The sequence below is a fragment of the Neofelis nebulosa genome, chromosome 14 (assembly GCF_028018385.1).
Source record: "Neofelis nebulosa isolate mNeoNeb1 chromosome 14, mNeoNeb1.pri, whole genome shotgun sequence".
NCBI lineage: Eukaryota > Metazoa > Chordata > Mammalia > Carnivora > Felidae > Neofelis > Neofelis nebulosa.
In genome coordinates this window covers 63,966,874-63,988,680 of record NC_080795.1, presented here as the reverse complement: position 1 = coordinate 63,988,680, position 21,807 = coordinate 63,966,874, and the positions used below count along the sequence as shown (strand labels likewise).

The window sequence follows — 21,807 nt, the reverse complement described above, 5'->3', positions numbered from 1 at the left end:
AGACTATCCCTTGATCTAAATAAACTATATGTTAAACCATTTAAACATATTCCCTACTGCTATCCCCATACTCCCTTCCCACTCCCAACACTCCTCTTTGAGGTAGACTGTCAGTTAGAAACTGTTGCTGCCCATTAATTAATATTCTTCAGTTAGACAACTAGATGAATGAGATGTAAGCTAATTGGGCTCATAAATCTCCTAGCTATAAATGTTGATGAAAAACCAATTGAGCAACACTTTGTTCATTCTTGTTTAATTGAGCCTTGAATGTAAGGCTCAGTTGAAGAGGTTTTTGGCAGCCTGGAGATAATACCAAGGGAGGACAAGTTAACTTCACTTGAAGACAGAAGGAAATGTGGACTCGTTTGTTTGTTAACAAAGATCTTGGCTTCAAAAAAGAGCTTTGTGAGGTTTTAGACTACCAGATCAATGCTATCACACACATCTCTCATGTCCTCTGATGACAATCCCAGTGCTATTTTGCAAATATGCTAAGATGAAAACATTTAAATAAAAAATATACTTATAGAGCTTACTAATTCCATTGACAAAGTCAGTTTCAATGTATGTTTATGTCAGTCTATATAACTAAAATTTTTATGAAAGCCAATGAATATCCATAGGAGCCTATGTCCCTTCATGTCAACTTCTTAAATGACACAAAAGGATAAAAGTATTGTGGGGCAGTTTAGGAGTGTGATTTTTATCATTAGTAATTTTTTAAAGCTTAACAAATACCACTAAATGTCAACCCTTCTCTATGAAAATGTGATTTAGCCTGTCTTATAAAGATATGTGAAACATGACTCCTCAAGATTTTGTAGTCATTTCTCAAACAGTAGCATACCTTTCATGTACTTCTGCTTAAACATCTCATAAATCATATTAAATACAACCACAAAATCCATATGACTTGTCCTGACATTTCCTCACTCAGTGTTTATTTCAGCATAAAGCCACTCCTATATGTTTAGTCATGCCAGGCTAAAGGGATCCTTAAAGTATCACACACAGGGAATCAAGGAATTAGTGGCTTAGCACGTCGATTGAGACAATGCCTTGGCTGCGGTTGGCAGAAGTCTCTTTTTGTGTCGCTCATATTCTATTCTCATATTCTCAGCATATTTCCAAATGCTCTCACCTCTCTACTAACCTGTGCTTTCCACTTTCCTGCTTTTTTTAAGAGAGAGAATGCAAACAAGCGAGGGACAGAAGGAGAAAGAGAATCCCAAGCAGGTTCCACGCTCAGAGTGGAGCCCAATGTGGGGCTTGATCCCACAACCCTGGGATCATGACCTGAGCTGAAATCAAGAGTCAGATGCTCAATGGACTGAGCCAAAAAAAAAAAAAAAAAGCCTGCTTTTTTCAATTAAACAAAATGAATAAGAAATAATCATGGGGAAACCATGATTATTTGTCCAGAAAGAAAATTTTTTAACAATTTTATTACCAATTTTGAAAGGTTAAAAGAATCACTTGGAATTCTCCAGCATCTTCTAGAGTCTCCCCCAAATAACAAGATATAACTTTTGCACCGATAATACAGTATTTAATCTGATAAATCAGATTAAAGTAATTTTCATTATTTGATCTCATCTTCTGAATATTTTGCAAGCTGATAATAGTCCCTACAAACTTACTTTTTGGGAATCAGCCTTTTGTTGTTGTTCTTCAAACTTCTTTTTTTTTTATTTTTTTATTTTTTAATATATGAAATTTACTGTCAAATTGGTTTCCATACAACACCCAGTGCTCATCCCAAAAGGTGCCCTCCTCAATACCCATCACCCACCCTGCCCTCCCTCCCACCCCCCATCAACCCTCAGTTTGTTCTCAGTTTTTAACAGTCTCTTATGCTTTGGCTCTCTCCCACTCTAACCTCTTTTTTTTTTTTTTTTCCTTCCCCTCCCCCATGTTCTTCAAACTTTTAATGAAAATAGGCAGACATTTCTCGTTTTACAACTTTGAAACAAAGTTCCAAATTTAGATGGTCTTGAGAACAGTAATGCTGAAAAACCTGCCTATGATGGCATAGATCTTAAACCATCTCTTGAATGAGAGTTTATTCTTCACCATTTATCCTCCAAAATAAAGAGAGTCAATCAGTAAGAAAACCATTAAAATCAAAATGAGATCCCCATGGAGTAACACTAAAATAATAACACCATATCATTTTAACGTACGTTAGTCATGGCTATTTGTCTCCTATTGCCAATAGCAGCTTCCATTCTCTGGAGGTTAACGTGGGCAAAGCACTGTCGCAAGTGTTTCACGCAGAGTTATCGCCACGTAATCCTCCAGAATGCCACAAGATCAGCACTGTGGTTATACCCATTAACAGATGAGAAAACAATCATTTGGAGAGGTTAAATAATCGGCTTCCCTAGCCATTCTGACTCCATACCCCGCATGATCCATCATATAACATTGGCTCCTCAAGAAGAGAGCTCTAGTCTGTTACTTGCATGTTGTCCACAGAGATTTGCACAGAACTAAGTACGTGAGCGCTTGACAAAATCATCCGTGATAGGTGGCACTTACCCTGGAGCGATTCGATGACCACTCTGTAGGCAGTGGCATGGCGATGCACCTGCCACCGGGCACACAAGCTGGTCATTTGAACCTGCTCTGCTTGAAGATTGGTCACACCCAAAAACACTATAATGAAAAGAAACACACCTATGTCACACTACAGACAACGCCACAAATGTCCCCAAGTCTGAAATTAACTTTAACCCAATAACATTCTAATTCAAAGTTCCCATAGCCAGTGGTGGGAAATCCATGAACTCACAATAAATTAGTGCACAAAAGATAACTATTTTATTACTTGAGAGAGAAGTTGCAAAACATGTATAAATATGGTCTGTTTTACACTTGTAAACAAAAAGGGAAATAGTCACAGAAAAAAGACCAGATGTAATGGATGGTGAAATTCTGGTTTTTTATCTGATTTTTAATCTGTCTTTATTTATTTATGTTTTCTAAATATTCCACAATTAATATAATACTTTTATAATAAAAAATCAAATACAATTAGCACTTATCAACCATTGAAGGATAGCCTTGGCTTAAATAAAAAGGAAAGCAAAATAGACAAAGGGAAGTCTTACTCAAACAGGAGTTTCATAAGGACCGGCCTTCAAAACATGATTGAAGGGAAATGAACATATTTTTGAAAATGTAAAAATGAAAGATTTAACACAGATAAAAAATTATAAAAATCAAACACAAAGATTCCTATTAATTTTAGAACACTGTGATATACAAAAATGATTCACAGAAAGGTTATTTTGGGAAGCAATAAAAATAGTATTTCTCCAATACAATAAAGGAGTAAGTATCTGGCATTTATCATTTAGACTCAAAAAGAACACAATTAAAAATTAATATGTATATTCTCCAATGACCTCTTTCATCCACATCATTTTCTTACTTTTCCCTCTCTCTTAGCTACCTTTATAATAAAAATAGTTTAAAATTATTTTTCAAAATGGTAAAAAAAAAATCTTATCTAATCAAAATTTACATTTTCACATTGTTCTTTTCTGTTAGACTAGAGAGAGAAGACCTCTTTTCCAAAGGCCAAATAAATGAGCCCTGTTGTTCCATAAAAAAAAGGAAATTGTTATTTATGTAACCACACCAAATTTTAAAGAAACCTTAAATTAACTTATTTGCCATTGTATGGGCTTTTATTTTGCTTGGGAGAAAGAGAGAAAACAAATAATAAGCCCATCTAACTTTTCCTTTAAAGACAGAATATAAAACAATTCAATACTCTTAATGTTTTAAAATATATGTGGAATACCCAACACACTTCTTGAAGAAGAGAAGAGGGATGGAACAGAAGAAAGAAAGATGCAAAGAAAGGAAGATAAATGGAAACAAGACAGAGCAGGGAGAAGAGAGGTCAATAAAAAAAATCACAGAGACAGAAAAAGTGGCCCAGACAGAAAGGGTAATTACTCTAGAGGAGGAAATGAAAATCAGCTAGTGAAGGGGAGAGACTGAGTGGGAAAGTGTACAGGGGATTCTAGGGTGCTCCTAAGGAATGGGATTGCTGTAATAGAACAACAGAGGGAAATCACTTGGAGGTTACTGTAATGCCCAGAATGGCATTACTCTACCAGCCAAGTACAAGATCAAAACCATAGACCAAGGCCTTCCTAGATCTGTTGAAGACACACTATTTCTTTTGAGATTAAATTGATTCTGTAATCTAGCCTTTAAGGTCTTAAGATATTCCATTAAAAAAGGTTCAGGAAGCCTCCTCTAACAAAAAGCCTGGACCTGGGGCGCCTGGGTGGCGCAGTCGGTTAAGCGTCCGACTTCAGCCAGGTCACGATCTCGCGGTCCGTGAGTTCGAGCCCCGCGTCAGGCTCTGGGCTGATGGCTCGGAGCATGGAGCCTGTTTCCGATTCTGTGTCTCCCTCTCTCTCTGCCCCTCCCCCGTTCATGCTCTGTCTCTCTCTGTCCCAAAAATAAATAAAAAATGTTGAAAAAAAAATTAAAAAAAAAAAAATTATAAAAAAACAAAAAAAAACAAAAAAAAAAAGCCTGGACCTATCTAAAATTTAGGTGGCCAAATAGAGGTGGCTTGGGGTCTGGTTTAATATATGCCTCATTCTTGATTGTTCCACTCATTGATTAATTATTTGGTTAGGGATGACAATGACATATGGGCCAAAGGTGTAAAGCACAATTATTACAATAATAATAATGCTTATTCACTAGTGCTTGCCATATGGCAGATCATTTTTACACATTATTTCTGGAGGCCTCACAATCAGGATATTGTCTTCATTTTAGAGTTGAGAGAACTTGAGCTCAGAGAAGTTTAGTAATCTGCTCAAGGTCACAGCTATTTTTTTTTCACTTTTATTTTTTATTTTTAATTTAATTTAATTTAATTTAATTTAATTTTATTTTATTTTATTTATTTTTCAATATATGAAATTTATTGTCAAATTGGTTTCCATACAACACCCAGTGCTCATCCCAAAAGGTGCCCTCCTCATTACCCATCACCCACCCTCCCCTCCCTCCCACCCCCCATCAACCCTCAGTTTGTTCTCAGTTTTTAAGAGTCTCTTATGCTTTGGCTCTCTCCCACTCTAACCTCTTTTTTTTTTTTTCCTTCCCCTTCCCCATGGGTTTCTGTTAAGTTTCTCAGGATCCACCTAAGAGTGAAACCATATGGTATCTGTCTTTCTCTGTATGGCTTATTTCACTTAGCATCACACTCTCCAGTTCCATCCACGTTGCTACAAAGGGCCAGATTTCATTCTTTCTCATTGCCACGTAGTATTCCATTGAAGGTCACAGCTATTAAGTAGCAAATTTAAGGTTTCTACTTTTGATTATACCGTAAGTATCATTCCAGTATCATCTACCTGGGGCAGGTGGAGCTGATAGCACTGAGGATGATGCCAACTAGCAACAGCCACACCATTTTTATTTTTGTCATTTATGTATCATCTTTCGTGTGTATTGAAAATCCTGGTCTTCTGTTTAGAGTAATTATGTGGGTTTTGAAAAGTATTTAAGTAAAAAAATGTAAGTCGGTTTAAAGAAACATATTAAACAGATGGTGTGGCCAACGAGAAGTCCCAGATGGTATGCAGACTGCGTGAAAACCCTTAAAAGGTACAGAAGGAAGTCCTTTTTGTATCTTTTATGGATGGTGTGTGTGTGTGTGTGTGTGTGTGTGTGTGTGTGTGTGTGTTCACATAAGTGGGGAGGGGCAAAGACTTTGAGAAAAGCCAAACTTTGGTCCAACTTTGACTGGCGTTGGCCATGTCGCTACAGACTGGTTGGAAAATTTCACCTAATGTGAAAAATGCCAACAAAGACTTTCCAGAAGGAAATCCTATCCGCCACCATCAAGTATATTTGCATGCCAGGTTCTGACATTCCGCCTGCCAGCCGGGACTCTGAACTACAGCCCTGAGTAAGGAGCACACCTTTCTTTCCATGAAACACCATCCAGAAAGGGCAATGCTGAGGAAAATAAAAAACAACCGCCAAGTTAAAGCAGGGGTTGAGTTACAGCGAAAACAAAGCAGCAAAACCACATGCAGGGGCTGAGGCGATGGGACATCGGTCTTACGTGTTTTCACCACGCCTGTCAGAGCATCGCTGAAGCCTGAGGCCTGGGAGGCAAATATTTTCACGTTGTAGTCCATTCCGCTGAGGAGGTTTGTGATAAGAATGGTGTTAATGCCAGATCCCACAAACGTCTCCAGTGTTGGGCCAGCAACTAGGGGAGAAAGAGTATATTTCAGTTACACCAGAAGATGGAAAAATGGAAACACTCTTGACAGGAATTGTACTTGTTCAACTGTGTTACAGTTGCCCGGAATTACATACAAGATAAACAGCAGAGCTGGGGGTTTGAACCTAGCCCCATGTGGCTCTGGAACTTACATACCTGACTACCATGCTAGGGCTCTTTTTAGGAACCTACTCCTTCTTCTCAAATATAGTTCTTTCCTTAGTGCTTACTCAGAGAAGCGGGTCCACCTCACAATCCACCATAGGCCATACTGTGCGGCCTTCACAGTGGAGCTACTGTCTAGTCATAGGCTTTGGGGCACTTGCCAAACTAAAGAAGCCATTCTCAATTGCCCCTTTGAGACACCCCTTGTCTCCAGGAGGCATGCAAGTGGCAGTAGCAGCAAATTTGTCACAGACGCTATGCTATACCTTGCCACATGGGGGTTCAGCCTATATGTTGCCACTATTAGTTCTATCCCCTCCCCTTAACACTTTTTTAAAGTTTATTTATTTACTTTGAGAGAGAGAGAGAGAAGAGCGCAAGAGTATGAGTGGGAGAAGGGCAGAGAAAGAGGGAGAAAGAGAATCCCAAGCAGGCTCTGTGCTGTCGGTGTACAGACCGATGTGGGGCTCGATCCCACAAACCATGAGCTCACACCCTGAGCTGAATTCAAGAGTTGGAGGCTCAACCTACTGAGCCGCCCAGGCGCCCCTCTCCTAGTATTTTTAAGAACAGACAGATGACACTACTACTATTCCAAGGCCCTTGACCAGTTAGCTTTGTTGAGCCTTTACATTTTTCCCCTCTTTTTCAGCCCACTGGAGTCTTTAGCATTAAAAACATTCCTTGATAAGTCCTCTACAAACTTATTTACCTCCTGCCTTTTCCCATCTGTACTCATTCTTTAAGAGTTTTGAGTTAGTAACAAGTTCCTAAAATACTTCTGACTTTACTTCAGAACCCCCTTCCAACAATGCATTTATATATTTCTGTATGTACATGTTATCTCCATAGAGATTTTCTCAGGAACCAAACTCTCCATTCAAATGACCACATACCACATTCCACTTGATTTAGAGCAAGATGTCTCAGCCTCAGTGCTACTGACATTTTGGGCTGCATAATTCTTAACTCTGTGGCAGCGGGGGGGCAGGTACTGTGACTCGTAGGATGCTTAACAGTACCCACCAGATGCCAATAGCAACCTCCTACCCCCCCCCCCAAGTTGTAGCAACCCAAAACATCTCTGTTGGGAAGCAAAACTCCATCAATTGAGAACCACTGGCTCAACACAAAGCTACTTTCCCTCAGAAAATCTGATAGACATCTACAAAATGGTCCAAGAACAAATCCAGCAACGCTGTTTTACAAATTAACACATGCCTCGGGCCTAAAGAAAAGAAACCAAAAAACTGTGATGGATCCTAAAGAACCAGTCTTAAGCAGGCTAATTCACCCATGGTATATTCTTGCTATTTCGCCTTCATGGTTCATAGAGATGTTTGTCCGGAGAAATCGGAGGCGGACGGGTATTTTACTTGTATGGACCTGGACAATAGGACACAATAGAAAAAGCTGAAAAGTGTTACAGAGGCAAGAGGAACAGCTCAGAGGACACATTGAGCCTAATGTGCTCTTTGAGGGCAGAAAGAGTTTTTTAATGGCCCAAGAATACTCTTTATGTTTTCTTCCCAAATAAGTCAACATAAGGAGAGAAGATCTTTCTTATGAATAATCAGAGTATGAAGGCCCAGGTCCAGAAAATGGACAAAATCCCTCTAGTATCTATATTTAGTCTCCTGTTTAAACTTCACAGAAGTGCTAAGTGTCGGGCGCTGATACCGTAACAGGTGAAGTCATTCATGGCCTCATCTCCACAGACGTGTGGATCCAGGGTACAACCGCCCCCGTTTGCACCATTTTCCTGTTTTCAGGATGTAAAGATGTGGCAGGTAAGGAGGGAGGGATCTCCTCATCAAGGCGGCTAAGGGGCTAATGGAAAAGCCTTTTACTACCATGACCTCAGGGCTTTGAGGAATTTTATACCCCAACACAGCTTCCAAAATGAAGAGACTAAGAAGTTGGTAAGTCAACCTTTTCCTACTAATCGAAGAAGTAAGAGGTAGAGGAGGAATTAGAAATTAGAGATTCTAAGCGTTTAGGGTTTATATAACCACTGAGCCACGGAAGCTTCCTACTCCTACCAAGTCAAGGTTTCCTTCAGCTGGTTCCTTGTCTGGGATGTGCCTAGGTTAGGTGCATAACAAGTATGTATTCTGCTCATAAACATGCCCAGTCATTTTGTTTTGTTTTGTTTTGTTTTTTTAATATGAAATTTATTGTCAAATTGGTTTCCATACAACACCCAGTGCTCATCCCAAAAGGTGCCCTCCTCAATACCCATCACCCACCCTCCCCTCCCTCCCACCCCCCCATCTACCCTCAGTTTGTTCTCAGTTTTTAAGAGTCTCTTATGCTTTGGCTCTCTCCCTCTCTAACCTCTTTTTTTTTCTTTTTTTTTTCTTCCCCCTCCCCCCATGGACTTCTGTTAAGTTTCTCAGGATCCACATAAGAGTGAAAACATATGGTATCTGTCTTTCTCTGTATGACTTATTTCACTTAGCATCACACTCTCCAGTTCCATCCACGTTGCTACAAAAGGCCATATTTCGTTCTTTCTCATTGCCATGTAGTACTCCATTGGGTATATAAACCACAATTTCTTTATCCATTCATCAGCTGATGGACATTTAGGCTCTTTCCATAATTTGGCTATTGTTGAGAGTGCTGCTATAAACATTGGGGTACAAGTGCCCCTATGCATCAGCACTCCTGTATCCCTTCGGTAAATTCCTAGCAGTGCTACTGCTGGGTCATAGGGTAGGTCTATTTTTAATTTTTTGAGGAACCTCCACACTGTTTTCCAGAGTGGCTGCACCAGTTTGCATTCCCACCAACAGTGCAAGAGGGTTCCCATTTCTCCACATCCTCTCCAGCATCTATAGTCTACTGATTTGTTCATTTTAGCCACTCTGACTGGTATGAGATGATATCTGAGCATGGTTTTGATTTGTATTTCCCCGATGTGGAGTGACGTTGAGCATCTTTTCATGTGCCTGTTGGCCATCTGGATGTCTTCTTTAGAGAAGTGTCTATTCATGTCTTCTGCCCATTTCTTCACTGGATTATTTGTTTTTCGGGTCCCAGTCATTTTTTAGGTGGGGTCATAACTTTAACGTTCTGATAATATCTATCCTAACAATGATCATACAAGGAAAAAAAGGTTTTTTCATAAAAGGTGGGACTCTTCCCACTTCTCAAAACTAAAGATGAAATCAAAGATAGATGGAAAAACAAAACAAAAATAACATCTTAAAAATCGATTTTAGGTGCACCTGAGGGGCTCAGTCAGGTAAGCATCTGACTTTTGATTTAGGCTCAGGTCAGGATCTTGCAATCTGTGAGGTCAAGCCCCATGTAGGGCTTTGCACTGACAGCACAGAGACTGCTTGGGATTCTTTCTTTCTCTCTGCCCCTTCCCTCTTCATATGTGTGCTCTCACTTTCTTTTCTCTCAAAATAAATAATAAACTTTAAAACAAAGAAACCATTTTAGGGGCACCTGGATGGCTCAGTCGGTTAAGCGTCCGACTTCCGCTCAGGTCATGACCTCACTGCTCCTGAGTTCGAGCCCCACCTTGGGCTCTGTGCTGACAGCTCAGAGATTGGAGCCTGCTTCGGATTCTGCGATTCCCTCTCTCTCTCTGCCCCTCCCCCACTCATGCTCTGTCTCTCTCTCTGTTTAAATAAATGTTAAAAAAAATTTTTTTTAAAAGAAACCATTTTAGATGTCTAATCATGGTAACAATATTTTTTTTAAAAGCATTACTTACCACTAACAGGCTTGTAGACAATCCTATAGCCCTTTGCGGGGGAAGACGGGGGATCCCATGTAATGCGCAATCTGTTATACCATTCTTCTGATACCCGGAAGTTTTGGGGACCAGAGGGTGGCACTGAGCAGAGAAAAGGAAAAACAGTGATTTGGTGTGGTTTCTAGTTTTACAAACTACGCTGTTAACAAAATCTAAGCTATCTTCCCATAACGTTAAAGTATTTACAAGTAAAAATGCATTATAACACACAGTGAGAATCTTTGGAGAGTCTATGGTTGTTTTAAAAATGGAATGTACAGGAAATTACTGCTCTTCTGGTGAAACACATTCATCTGAAGATCAGTTGTCCATTCACGGTTGTTCCGGTTCCTTTTTCTTTAGCTTATTTTGAGTAAAGCTGGATTGAATCGTGTTGATCAAAAATTTCTGTCTATACACCATGTTCCACTATCAAAGTATATTTGTACAGCAATATCGAGGGGGTTCACACCATGGTACCGATGGGAATTCTAGGAGGTTAGATTCTGGTAATTTTTTCTTTCTTTCATCTTCATGTTGCCTATATTGTTTGAAATTTTATATTATTGTTCACCTATTTTCTATCACAACATTAAGCCATTTATATAGAGAACCTTTGTAAACCATTGTGCATACTGATATATATTATCATTACCACTTTTGTTATTGTTGATAGAATGTAGTTGTGCTGACCACTGTTTAAAATAAAGAGACCATCCACTAACACTTCAAAGTAATGTTACTACATAGATTTTGTTACATGTGGTGGTATCTCTGCAATGAGATTTAAGTCATATTTCTAGAGTAAAAGTCTTTAAATGGGTTTTGTGTAAGTGTATATATATATTTGTTTATCATGGAAGCCTTTTACATATTATGCTAATTTCTAACATGTGAAAGTTAAAAGGAGATCTTTAAGCCCAGGTCAGCAGTAGTTAGATGGAGCCCCTTGGCCTCCCCATCATCCCCTTTCCTCCCTTTCCTACCTCTCCCCACAGCGACAGGGTTTATGGTAACTTTATGGAACATTAGACAGTTAAAAACAATCCCAAACCAACTCAGCAGAGCAGAATTCACTATGCTTATTTGAAACCATTCTTGGGGCACCTGGGTGGCTCAGCCAGTTAAGCGTCTGACTTTTGATTTCAGCTCAGGTCATGATCTCGCGGTTCCTGTGACCCCACATCAGGCTCCGTGGGGAGCCTGCTTGGGATTCTCCCTCCCTGCCCCTTCCCTGCTCTTGCTCTCTCTCTTTCTCCCACTCTCTCTCTCTCTCTCTAAATAAAGGAACTTTAAAAAAAGTGTTTAAAAAACTAAATAAAAATAAAACATTCTTGCTTGCTTTTTCTTTTTCTCCTAATAACCCGGATTTGAGACAAACAAAAGCATACGGTATAGGTGCTCCATACTACCTACTACTTGACTTTCTTCTTTAATTGCTGTTTAAGTCTTTGGTTCCCAAATATTTGTGTAGCAGCAAAATACCAAAATATGCTCAAAGTATGAACGTGCAGATCAAGTCAAGATCAAGATGCCAGCGTCCTGGTAAGAGTGGAAGAAAGGCTCAGTCTTCTCCCACTGCTCTGCTCTTCCCCCCCTTTTCCTCCCTCCTTCCACATGACCCCAGAGGAAATAACTGTAGCAGCTCCCAGGGCTCCTAATACTCTGGATGATCTGTAACAAAATGTGCAAGTTTGGTGGGAGTCTGGGTGGGGGCACTCACAGCATGGGCACCAGGAAGAGGGAGAGGTGCCAGCACTGTTAACTAAGGAAATAATACCCACTTTCTCAGCAGAGCAGAGTCAGGACTTGGGGCTGCAGCTACGGAAATTTAATGACGTGTACACTTACTTGAAAATTCCACACTTAAGTGCCCAGGTACAGAATTCATTCAGCCCTTGCCACCATTCTATTCCTAATCGCACATGACTGTCTGGTAATTGTGGTAGACGAAAGATGGGTGCAGGTTTTTAACCCTCCTCGCATTGAGCGGTGGAGGCTATGGCCCTCCCTTTAAATCTGGGTGGGTTCTATGACCCCCTCACCCAACAGACTATAGCAGAAATGACACCATTCCAGTTTCAAGCATAGCCCTTAAGTGTCCTGACAGTTTCCGCTTTCCACCTCCTGGAACTCTTGTCTTCGAAACAAGTATTCATGTCCGAAGTACGACTATCCCGCTGGAAAGAGCGCATGGAGAGGCTCCGACCCGACATGGAGAGAGACAGGATCAGCTGAGTCCAGCCTTCCAGGCGTCCCCACCAACATGCCAGATATGTGGGTAAAGTTGTCTTGGACGCCCTAGACCAACCCACTTGCCAGGTGACCTTAATCCATACCCTGTGGGGCAGAAGAATCTCCCAACAAGCCCTGCCTAATTTCCTGACCTATAAAATCATGCAATATAATAAAATAGCTCCCACTCTAAGCCACTAGGTTCTGAGGTGGTTCATGCAAGTACAGATAACCGCACGGTAAAGACTGTGGTGCTTTGACCAAGCGTTTGCTCCTTGGTGCGTGTTCCTCGCTTGATCATCAGGGCCAATTCGCCCCAAACAAACATTGAGTGGTGCCCCCTCTGTGCCACACAGTACCGGAGGAGCTTTGCATGGAGAGGCAAACAGTACGGATGAGGTCCTGGGCTCTCGTGATGCTGCTCTCCAAGGAAGGGAGACAGACAATGAACAAATACATGAGTACATAAGAAAATATCAGATGGTAATTAGTGCCGTAACATGATAAGACAACAACAACAACAATAACACAACAACCAAAAAACAGGTTGATAGCACAGAGATTGGGAGCTATTTTGCATGGAGTGGTTGGCAAAGTCTGAGGAGGCGGCTTTGAGCTGCAGCCAAAATGACAAGAAAAAGCCAGAAAGGCAAATATCTAGGAAGGATATTCCATATGGAAGGAACAGCGAGTACATCAGTCCTAAGACAGGGACAAGCTTAAATGTGAAGAGCAGGAAAGGAAGGATGGCTGGGGCACCTGTTAGCGGGTGAGATTAAGGAAATCGGCAGGGTCCAGGTCTTAGAGGGCCTTGTAGGGCTATGGGAGGGATGTTGGGTTTTATCCTGAGCACAGTAGGAAGCCACTGGGAGACTTGAAACAGGCCTGACACGAGATCATTTATATTTTCAGAAGCTTCTTGGGCTGCAGGGAGGAGAATAGAGGATTCAAGAGTGTCAGCAGGAAGTCTCCCGAGGAGGCTGGTGCACTCATTTTAGTGACGGAGAGTGAGGCGTAGATCAGGGCGGAGCAGACAGACGAAGACAAAGAGGGCTGGTCTGCAGAACACATTTTGGGTAATCAGCAGGACTTGTGATGAATCAGATGCTGCTGAGGAAGACATAGTTTTTTCTTAAGTCTTAGCTTTTATGCAGAAGAAAACGTAAGCCCAGAGCAGCTAGTTCACCTTGTTCAAAGCCACACAGCTTCCCTGGATTCAGACACAGATTTCCCGTCTCCCGATCTCTTTTGCCCTTCTCACTACACTACACCGTGGCTTTCAAGGCACATTGCAGGGGGTGAGCATTTTCAATTAATTGGCCAGCTAGTATACACAGGGAGAAAGCTTCACTCACAGGTTTTTCCAGGGGCAGAGACACTGACGCCTTCTCCATCATCATAGATGGGAGTCACCGTGACTTTGTACTCGGTATTGGGAAGCAGAGGCTTCAGAAGGAGATTGTTCTGGCTTCCAGCCACCATCACCTGAACGGAAAAGCAAAGGAGGATGGTCTTAATTAAGACCTTTGTTCCTGTTGGTCAACCAATGGAGCAGGACTACTACGGGGGACTTGAAATCATCAGAAGCAAGGCGATGCGCTTGGACAGTGAAATAGGACAGAAAAATAGGCATCCATGCAAAATCATCTCTCCCTGAAATTCCCCTCACAGCAGCCCTCAGCTTTGAACCTCTAATGCAGGTTTAACTTTGAAGCGTGTAGGTTCTGAGGAATAGTCTGCTCACAGCTTTTCAGCTTTTGCAAAGTATTCAGGAGTGAGAATAATCATTGCTTTGGAAAACGGGTGTTTATAGCTTAGGAGTGTCCATTCTCTAACACAGTCTGCTTATGACTTTTTATTCTACTTAAGTATCCTCTTGAAAATTCAGCCTTCCGTTCTTTATCCTTTCAGAGATAATCTACTCCCAGCATCTTAGAAAAGACTGCAAGCCAGCCAAGAACGACAGATTAACCACAGATTAAATCCAAGTTTTCCAGAGAGAAACAGATTTACCACTACCACTAAAAAATGTGGCAGCTTAGTTTTTTTTTTTTTTTTTTTGAAAGGAGAGGTCTTCCTCAGTCTAAAATCACCATCACTCTACCTCTCAAGGCTGCACAAACTGAAATGCAGTGGTGAGGTCCACACCATGGCATAATGTGCCATGTGGCTCCACGGTGCAAATTCTGTCATCCCTCAAAGAACATATGGACTAGGGAAGCCACATGTTCTCAATGTTAAAACCACAAAACTTTCTGCCTCTGCTTCAGCAGTCAGATGCTGGCACACCTCTGGGGCATTTAAGGAATTTAATCATGGCTGGAAAAATGCTAAGTAAGATCTAAGCACTGACTCAAATGCGTTTAAAGGAGTCACAAGACTGGGACAGCTGGAGATGCTTTTTGATTCAAGGGCTGGATAAAATGCCAGCAGGCAAAGGGCTGTGCTGTCTACTTCTGGATCAGGGAAGAGACCTATAAATCATGGAATAAGCCCTCGGAAGCCTCGAGTTGAACCCAGAAGCAGCTGTTGCTAAGATACTGCTAAGCTCTAGAAGCAATTTTCTAAACGATATTGTTAAAAAGGAAGTCTGAATCAGGTGATTTACATTGAAATAGTATGATTTTACTCCTTATATGAAAGGGACATTGAAACACACTAGGGGGCGTGTTGATGTGGACCTGGGAGGGAGGTTTTTTAAAAAGAGCTCTGCTTTATAATAAATTCGATAACCAGGGCATTAAAGACAGGTAAAGGAAGAACAGTGGTTGCCCTGACTTGCATTACACTGTCAATGTAGCTTCTTTCAGGGCACTGCTTGTAAATGTAACTCCTTCGGAGTACAGAGCCGGGCATTTGGTCCAGGCTGTCTGTTTAGCAAACCACCCATGTTGATACTCCTTCAATAAGGTCATCATCACTCAAGCTGAGAAATACATGGGCTTGGAACCTATCACATCTAGACTGTGGAATTCTGAAAAGTGGTAGGGCCATTTCGGAGGAATCCCTCAGCTTGCCAGGAAATAGTTGCTATGGTTTATAGTAACAGCCATCATTTACCTAGCAATTATTATGCACCAGGTGCTACCCTAAAAATTTTAATACAGTAAGTCACTTACTCTTCACCACAACCCTTTCAGGTAAGGAGGAACATTACATTAATTTTACATATGGGGAAACTGAGGCCCACAGCTTGTGAGCAAAGAAGCCATATGGAAATCCTGGATATCTGGTCTGAGCCTTGCTTTAAAGGCTGCACTCTGTTCAGTGTGGCTATACCGCTTGAACCTTTTTACCCTAATGACACTCAGTTCCAAGAATAAAATGTAAATCTCCTTTTGGGAATGCAAAGTTCCTTCTACCTGGCTTCTGCTTGTTTGCACAAAGCAGGGTAAAGATGGGCTCTTACTAAAAACAGATGCCATAGATCATCGCAGATGGTGGTTTTGTTTATAAAACAATTCTGTAAAAGATGCTTATGGTTAAATGAGATGCAAATCTAACCCGTGAACTTTCACGTTTTAAGTTTTTTATTTTAGAAATGGAACTTCATGTCTGGCTCCATATTGCCCAAAGCTGTCAGAGCAGCCTGGATCCCATCAGTAGAAATAGGGTTCCCTGCATCTCATTGTGGTCCCATGTTATAAAGTTCTGTGTCTAAATAGTGATTCTCATTCTATCTGCAGTAGAGAACTAGGTAGTGTTGGTGTTGCTGTTTTAATTCCAAAGTATTGAAGACTAATATTTTTATAAAATACAATAAAACAAAATTGCTAGAAAAAAAATGATTATGTTATTGGATGCTGCACAATGCCAAGTTGCTGTAAATGTTTCTAAAAGCTTAATTTTAAGAACTAAACTTGTCTTATAGGAGACAGAGCCACACTCTGAGCATACGTGTTCTGGAACATTTCTTGCAACTCAGAACTCAGGTCATGGTTATGGATGCTGACATGTGGGCTCTAGAAAAGTCTGAAATCCTGATCAGCCTTTCACAAATAAAGAAATGTGAGACTTCCAGACCCTGACAACAAACTCAGGGCAAAGTCATTGCCACTCCTCTGTATTTCAGAGCAGAGTTAGAAGTCAATCCTTACGAAATACTGGACGGGTAGCTTTACTTTCTAATAGTTCAAAATCTTTTCATTGGAAAGACTTGGTAGATTGGATTGTGCGGAGAAAATATATTAATACTTCACTTACTCAACTGGAAAAATAAGTTGAATTCTTCTTGTTTTGCATGTACTGAAGCTTTACTTTGCTTTACAAATGTTATATACACCAACCATTCTCTCATTTGATCCATCATTTCCTAAAACAAATCTAATTAGCTTTTATAGTTAAGGAAAATTTGGAAAGATGATAAGAGGCATTCTCTCATCTGGACATATCTCCTTTCTCACTTTTATAATGGGCTTTGGCTATCTTCTTTTCCCTGACATGCATTATTATTTCAAGATATTCATTTGGTAGGAGTTCAAGGCCCTTGGATTTTGATAGAGATCTGTAGCTGTCTGCCTTACTTTTGTTTTATAATCTAAATCTAGATGCACACACTTTCTGTCTCCAATAATAATACACTTATGTAGAAGTAACAGTTCCTAAAACACTGAGATATAAATTCTCAATTAATCCTCAACTGGGTCCCTGAAAATATGCTTGTAAATTAAGTGTGCACAAATCCAATTTGACTGGAAGGGGGCATGATATTTAAAGAATTCTACAGTACTTTCTTCTGTTTAGCAAAAACATTTCTATGCAGTAAATAATCACCACCAAATTTATCAATATTTTTCATTTTTATGAAGGGTTTGCTTAACTGGGGCACATGGGTGTCAGACTTTTGATCTTTTTTTTTTCCCTGCATGTAGGTGTCCAAGTGTTTCAAAATAAACAGTGTGAAATGAAAGAAACTAGCAAAGGGAAAATTATCTAGAGACAACCCAAACTAAATATTATTATTATTTTACCTTGCATAGCTTACAAGTGCATTCATGAGATTAAATTGTTACTCTTTCCAAATTAGCAAGAATAATTTAGCAAGATGTTTAATGTGTTTCTTGGAAAGAGTAGAAACAAAAAATAAAAAATAAAACTTTTATTCTGGGAAGTTTTTAAGGATCTCATTTTTAGGAACTAAATTGAAATATGGGACAGTGACAGGGAAAATAAAACATCTAAATTATGTCCTTAGTTCCCATTGTTAGGTACAATTTTATTTTGAATTTTTCAATCATGGGTCATTTGAAATGTATGATCTGAGCAAATTTATAACACAATTTATTTTAAGTGTCCATTAACTTTCTAAAGGTCCTCCCAGACCAATTTCATGGACCTTCTGGCTATTCACACTGGATGTTTCTATTCTCAGGGTTATCACTGTGTTCTGTAGTAATTCCTCTATCAACCTGAAATTAAGTACTTTGCTGAGAGAATTTGGGCTCAACTAATTGTTTATGTAATCACATAAATAATTTTCCATCAAAGGCTTTATAAGTAAGGAGGAGGAAGAAAGGACAATAATGTTATTCTTGAGCAATAATGAATTTGGAGACACCTTTCCTAGAGTGTTTCAAATAATGCACCAGAGGGCAAGAAATGCAAGTAATGAGGCTAACTAAAGCATATTCCATGATGAAAAAGAAAAAACTCATTTCAATGAAAATTGGAGTTATCTGGTCTGATAGGAAGCATGTCTAGGAAACAATTTTCAGGTTCTTGAGTAAAAAGAATGATATGGTATAAATTAAGAAAATACAGGGGTCGCGTGGGTGGCTCATTCAGTTAAGACTCTGACTTCAGCTCAGGTCACAATCTCATGGTTCATGAGTTCAAGCGCCAGGTGGGGCTCTGTGCTGACAGGTCAGAGTCTGGAGCCTGCTTTGAATTCTGTTCCCTCTCTCTCTGCCCTTCCCCCACTCATGCTCACTTGCTCTCTCTCTCTCTCTCTCTCTCTCAAAAATAAATAAAATATATATAAATAAAGAAAATACAGGAAGGCCATGACTAAAAGTGTACCCAGATTTCTAATACAGAGAAACAAATTAGATGAAACAAAGAAAACTCAGCATATAAAAATCCAAATCCCCTAAGGGAGATATTCATATTTAAGAATAAGTTAGAAATTACTATAAAGCTGTTCAAAATGAGTTGATGTCGGGGCGCCTGGGTGGCGCAGTCGGTTAAGCGTCCGACTTCAGCCAGGTCACGATCTCGCGGTCCGTGAGTTCGAGCCCCGCGTCAGGCTCTGGGCTGATGGCTCGGAGCCTGGAGCCTGGAGCCTGTTTCCGATTCTGTGTCTCCCTCTCTCTCTGCCCCTCCCCCGTTCATGCTCTGTCTCTCTCTGTCCCAAAAATAAATTAAAAAACGTTGAAAAAAAAAAATTTAAAAAAAAACAAAATGAGTTGATGTCAGTGAAAAATGCAAATATGTGTTAATGGAAGCTATTTTATTAGGAACATTTCAACCACATTGAGATGACCTTTCATGCATGTTTTGCTTAGAAACTTGTAATCATATTCCTAAGAGCAGGAGTTAAAAAAAATATATATATATATATTTAATTAAATATATATATTAAATGTATATATAAAGTTTATTTATTTATTTGTTTGTTTATTATATATGGTTGATCTTGAACATGGGCGTTATGGCTGGAGACTCTTCTGCACAGTCCAAAATCCATGTATAACCTTTGATTCCCCCAAAACATAACTACCAATAGCCTTCTGTTAACCAGAAGCCTTATCAATAACATAAATAATTAACACATACATATGTTATATATGTACGTATGTTATATATATATATATGTATGTTATATATATATATTACATATGCATACATACTGTATTCTTGCTATAAAGTACGCTAGAGAAAATAAAATGTTATTAAGAAAATCACAAGGAATTCAATCCCTGCATCGGCTAGCACTGACACTTTAGAGTCTGCTTGGGATTCTCTCTGCCCCTGTCTCTCTGCACCACAACGCCCCCCACCCCCAGCTCACTCGTGCACACCTGTACATGCACGCACGCACTCTCTCTGAAAATAAATAAACTGAAAAAAAATTTTTTAAGAAAATCAGAAAGAAGAGAAAATACACACACAGTACTGTATTTATCAAAAAAATCCACACGTAAGTGGGTCTGTGCAGTTCAAGCCCGTGTTGTTCAAGGGTGAACCATATTTATACATAGAGACAAGTGTGCAATGGACTCAGCTTCGGTGCTCTAACGAGCCATCAAGGCCACAGAAGCAGCACAGGAAACGAGGTTCAGAAGCTTTATCTGTTTGAAGTAGGTTGCATGTGGATCAAGTTTCAGAGATGGAAAGGTCATCAAGAAACCAGTAAAGTTTGGATTAACAGAAAACATTAGTTTCTGGAGACGGTAGAGTCACCAAGAAATAAATGAGCAGAAAAGCTTGCACTGATCTCTGGAAATAGCCTTGTTAGGTCTGTTAATCGGGAAATTGTGCGGTTTCCAGCCAGCTGTTTGAATACAGACCGTTCCTACCACTTCTTCCGCGTGGTCCCCTTGAGCAGTCAGGTAGGTCACCCTGAACTGCTGCACACTGCTGTCTGAAATGTCCCATTTTACCCGCAGGCTAGAAGTGGTTTCATCATCTACAACCAGGTTTCTGATTCCTGTCCGGAAAACTGGAATAAGCACAACCAAGGATTAAAGAACTTTTAACTCATCATATTCAAAAATGAGCTCCAGAGACCATTGGTGGGCATAGCAACAAATATCACTGAATGTATTTCTCTAATGTAGAGCCATATGAAGAACAACTCAGCTTTAGTGGTTAATGGGGGGCCATCATACTTCCTGTTAGCAAATAGAAATGAGTTTGGGAGCACCCGGGTGGCTCAGTTAAGTATCTGACTTTGGCTCAGGTCATGATCTTGCAGTTCATGAGTTTGAGCCCCATATTGGGCTCTGTGCTGATAGCTCAGAGCCTGGACCCTGCCTCAGATTCTCTCTCTCTTTCTCTCTCTGCCCCTCCCCTGCTCATGCTCTGTCTCTCTCTCTCTCAAAAATAAATAAACGTTAAAAAAAAAGAGAAATTAGTTTGAAAGATGCTTACAAGGTGAGACTATGGACCCCTCAAAACTATCAGCTCTGTATATAGCCAGTAAAGGGAACAGGGGAGAAACCCTTAGACTAGGGAAGCCTACAGGGCGGCATGCCCTCTCACCATTCCACTGGAGAAGCAGAAATGGGGGGGGGCAGACATGGTCAGCCTCAGTGTACGATTCGCCATCCAACATACATCCTATTCCCCTGTTCCCCCATTTCTATTTCAACGCTCATCACTCAAAGCATGCATCTCTCACCATGGCTGCCTCTATCCACTCAGCCCACGTGGACATTATCCATTCTCTGATATCTGACCCAACTCCTTCACCTGTGCTCTCTGACACATTCTTTCTCATCTCCCAAGATGCCGGCTCCCTCATTTATCCCATCTGACTTCCTGTCATTCTATCCAGCTCCAGTGACTCTTTCTTCTCTTCATTCATTCATTTATTCATCCAGCTTATTCATTGAGCTTTTCCCGTAAACATTCATTGAGCTTTTCTTGTATGTCAGATCATGTTAGGCCTTAGGATACACAGTGATTAACACTTGACAAAAATATTAAAAATGTCACAGAAGAGGCAGGACAGGTAGCAGGAAAAATTGGGGGAGGGTATCAGGCAGTGGGAATGGGAGACAGGGTCTCACCTTCAGAGGGCTAGACGTTCTGGATGGCAGCAGGAAATGGGAGAGCTTGAAAAATATGGTAGAGTCCAAGAAGAAAAGCAGAAGGATCTTGGATGTTATGGAAAGAGACTGTGGGGCACTGTGATAAAGAAGGGCTCAATAAAGATTAACTGGAACATGAATGAACCCGTGAATGAATGAATGGGCAATGGAGAGCCACTGAAGGGTTTTAGGTAGGGAAATAAATGGTATAACTGAACTTGTGTTTTACTTAGTTGACTTTGACAGCTAGTTGAAAGGTGTATTATAAAGGCAGGGGGAAAGTTAAGCTGAAGGAGAAAACAGCAGAGGTAGGAAGCCCATTAGACCAGCCAGGTCTCTGCTACTCACAGAAATGCAAGGAGGCCATGATGTGAGTGATTCTCAACAGACAGAAATACAAGTCACTGACATCAAGAGAAGGGAGAAACTCTTGGGGCTTGTTGTGCTAACATCCTCTGAAAGACTAAATAGGAACCCAAAACAAAGATGGAAAATGTAGAGAGATGTAACAATGAGGTGAGAAGACTCATTGGCATTTAGAGCTAAGAAGATGTTGAGAGGTTCTGAGGGGGTAAAATTTGAACTGGAATACCAAAAAAATGATAATAATATAAACATATATT

At 40.4% G+C, this 21,807-nt stretch overlaps 1 protein-coding gene across 5 annotated transcripts in view; it reads right to left on the bottom strand.

Moving 5' to 3' along the window:
• The window catches only part of COL14A1 (collagen type XIV alpha 1 chain), a 211,852-nt gene that overhangs the window by 107,466 nt on the left and 82,579 nt on the right, over positions 1 to 21,807 (bottom strand). For 4 of the 5 annotated variants that reach the window (XM_058698926.1, XM_058698929.1, XM_058698925.1 and 1 more), the window contains exons 19-23: positions 19,940 to 20,091; positions 13,787 to 13,916; positions 10,176 to 10,298; positions 6,116 to 6,265; positions 2,545 to 2,661 (exon numbers count right to left, since the gene is read on the bottom strand). In XM_058698926.1, coding sequence (XP_058554909.1) covers positions 2,545 to 2,661; positions 6,116 to 6,265; positions 10,176 to 10,298; positions 13,787 to 13,916; positions 19,940 to 20,091 — 672 coding nt within the window. The remainder of the gene's footprint in view (positions 1 to 2,544; positions 2,662 to 6,115; positions 6,266 to 10,175; positions 10,299 to 13,786; positions 13,917 to 19,939; positions 20,092 to 21,807) is intronic. The other variant, XM_058698928.1, reaches the window with a different exon arrangement.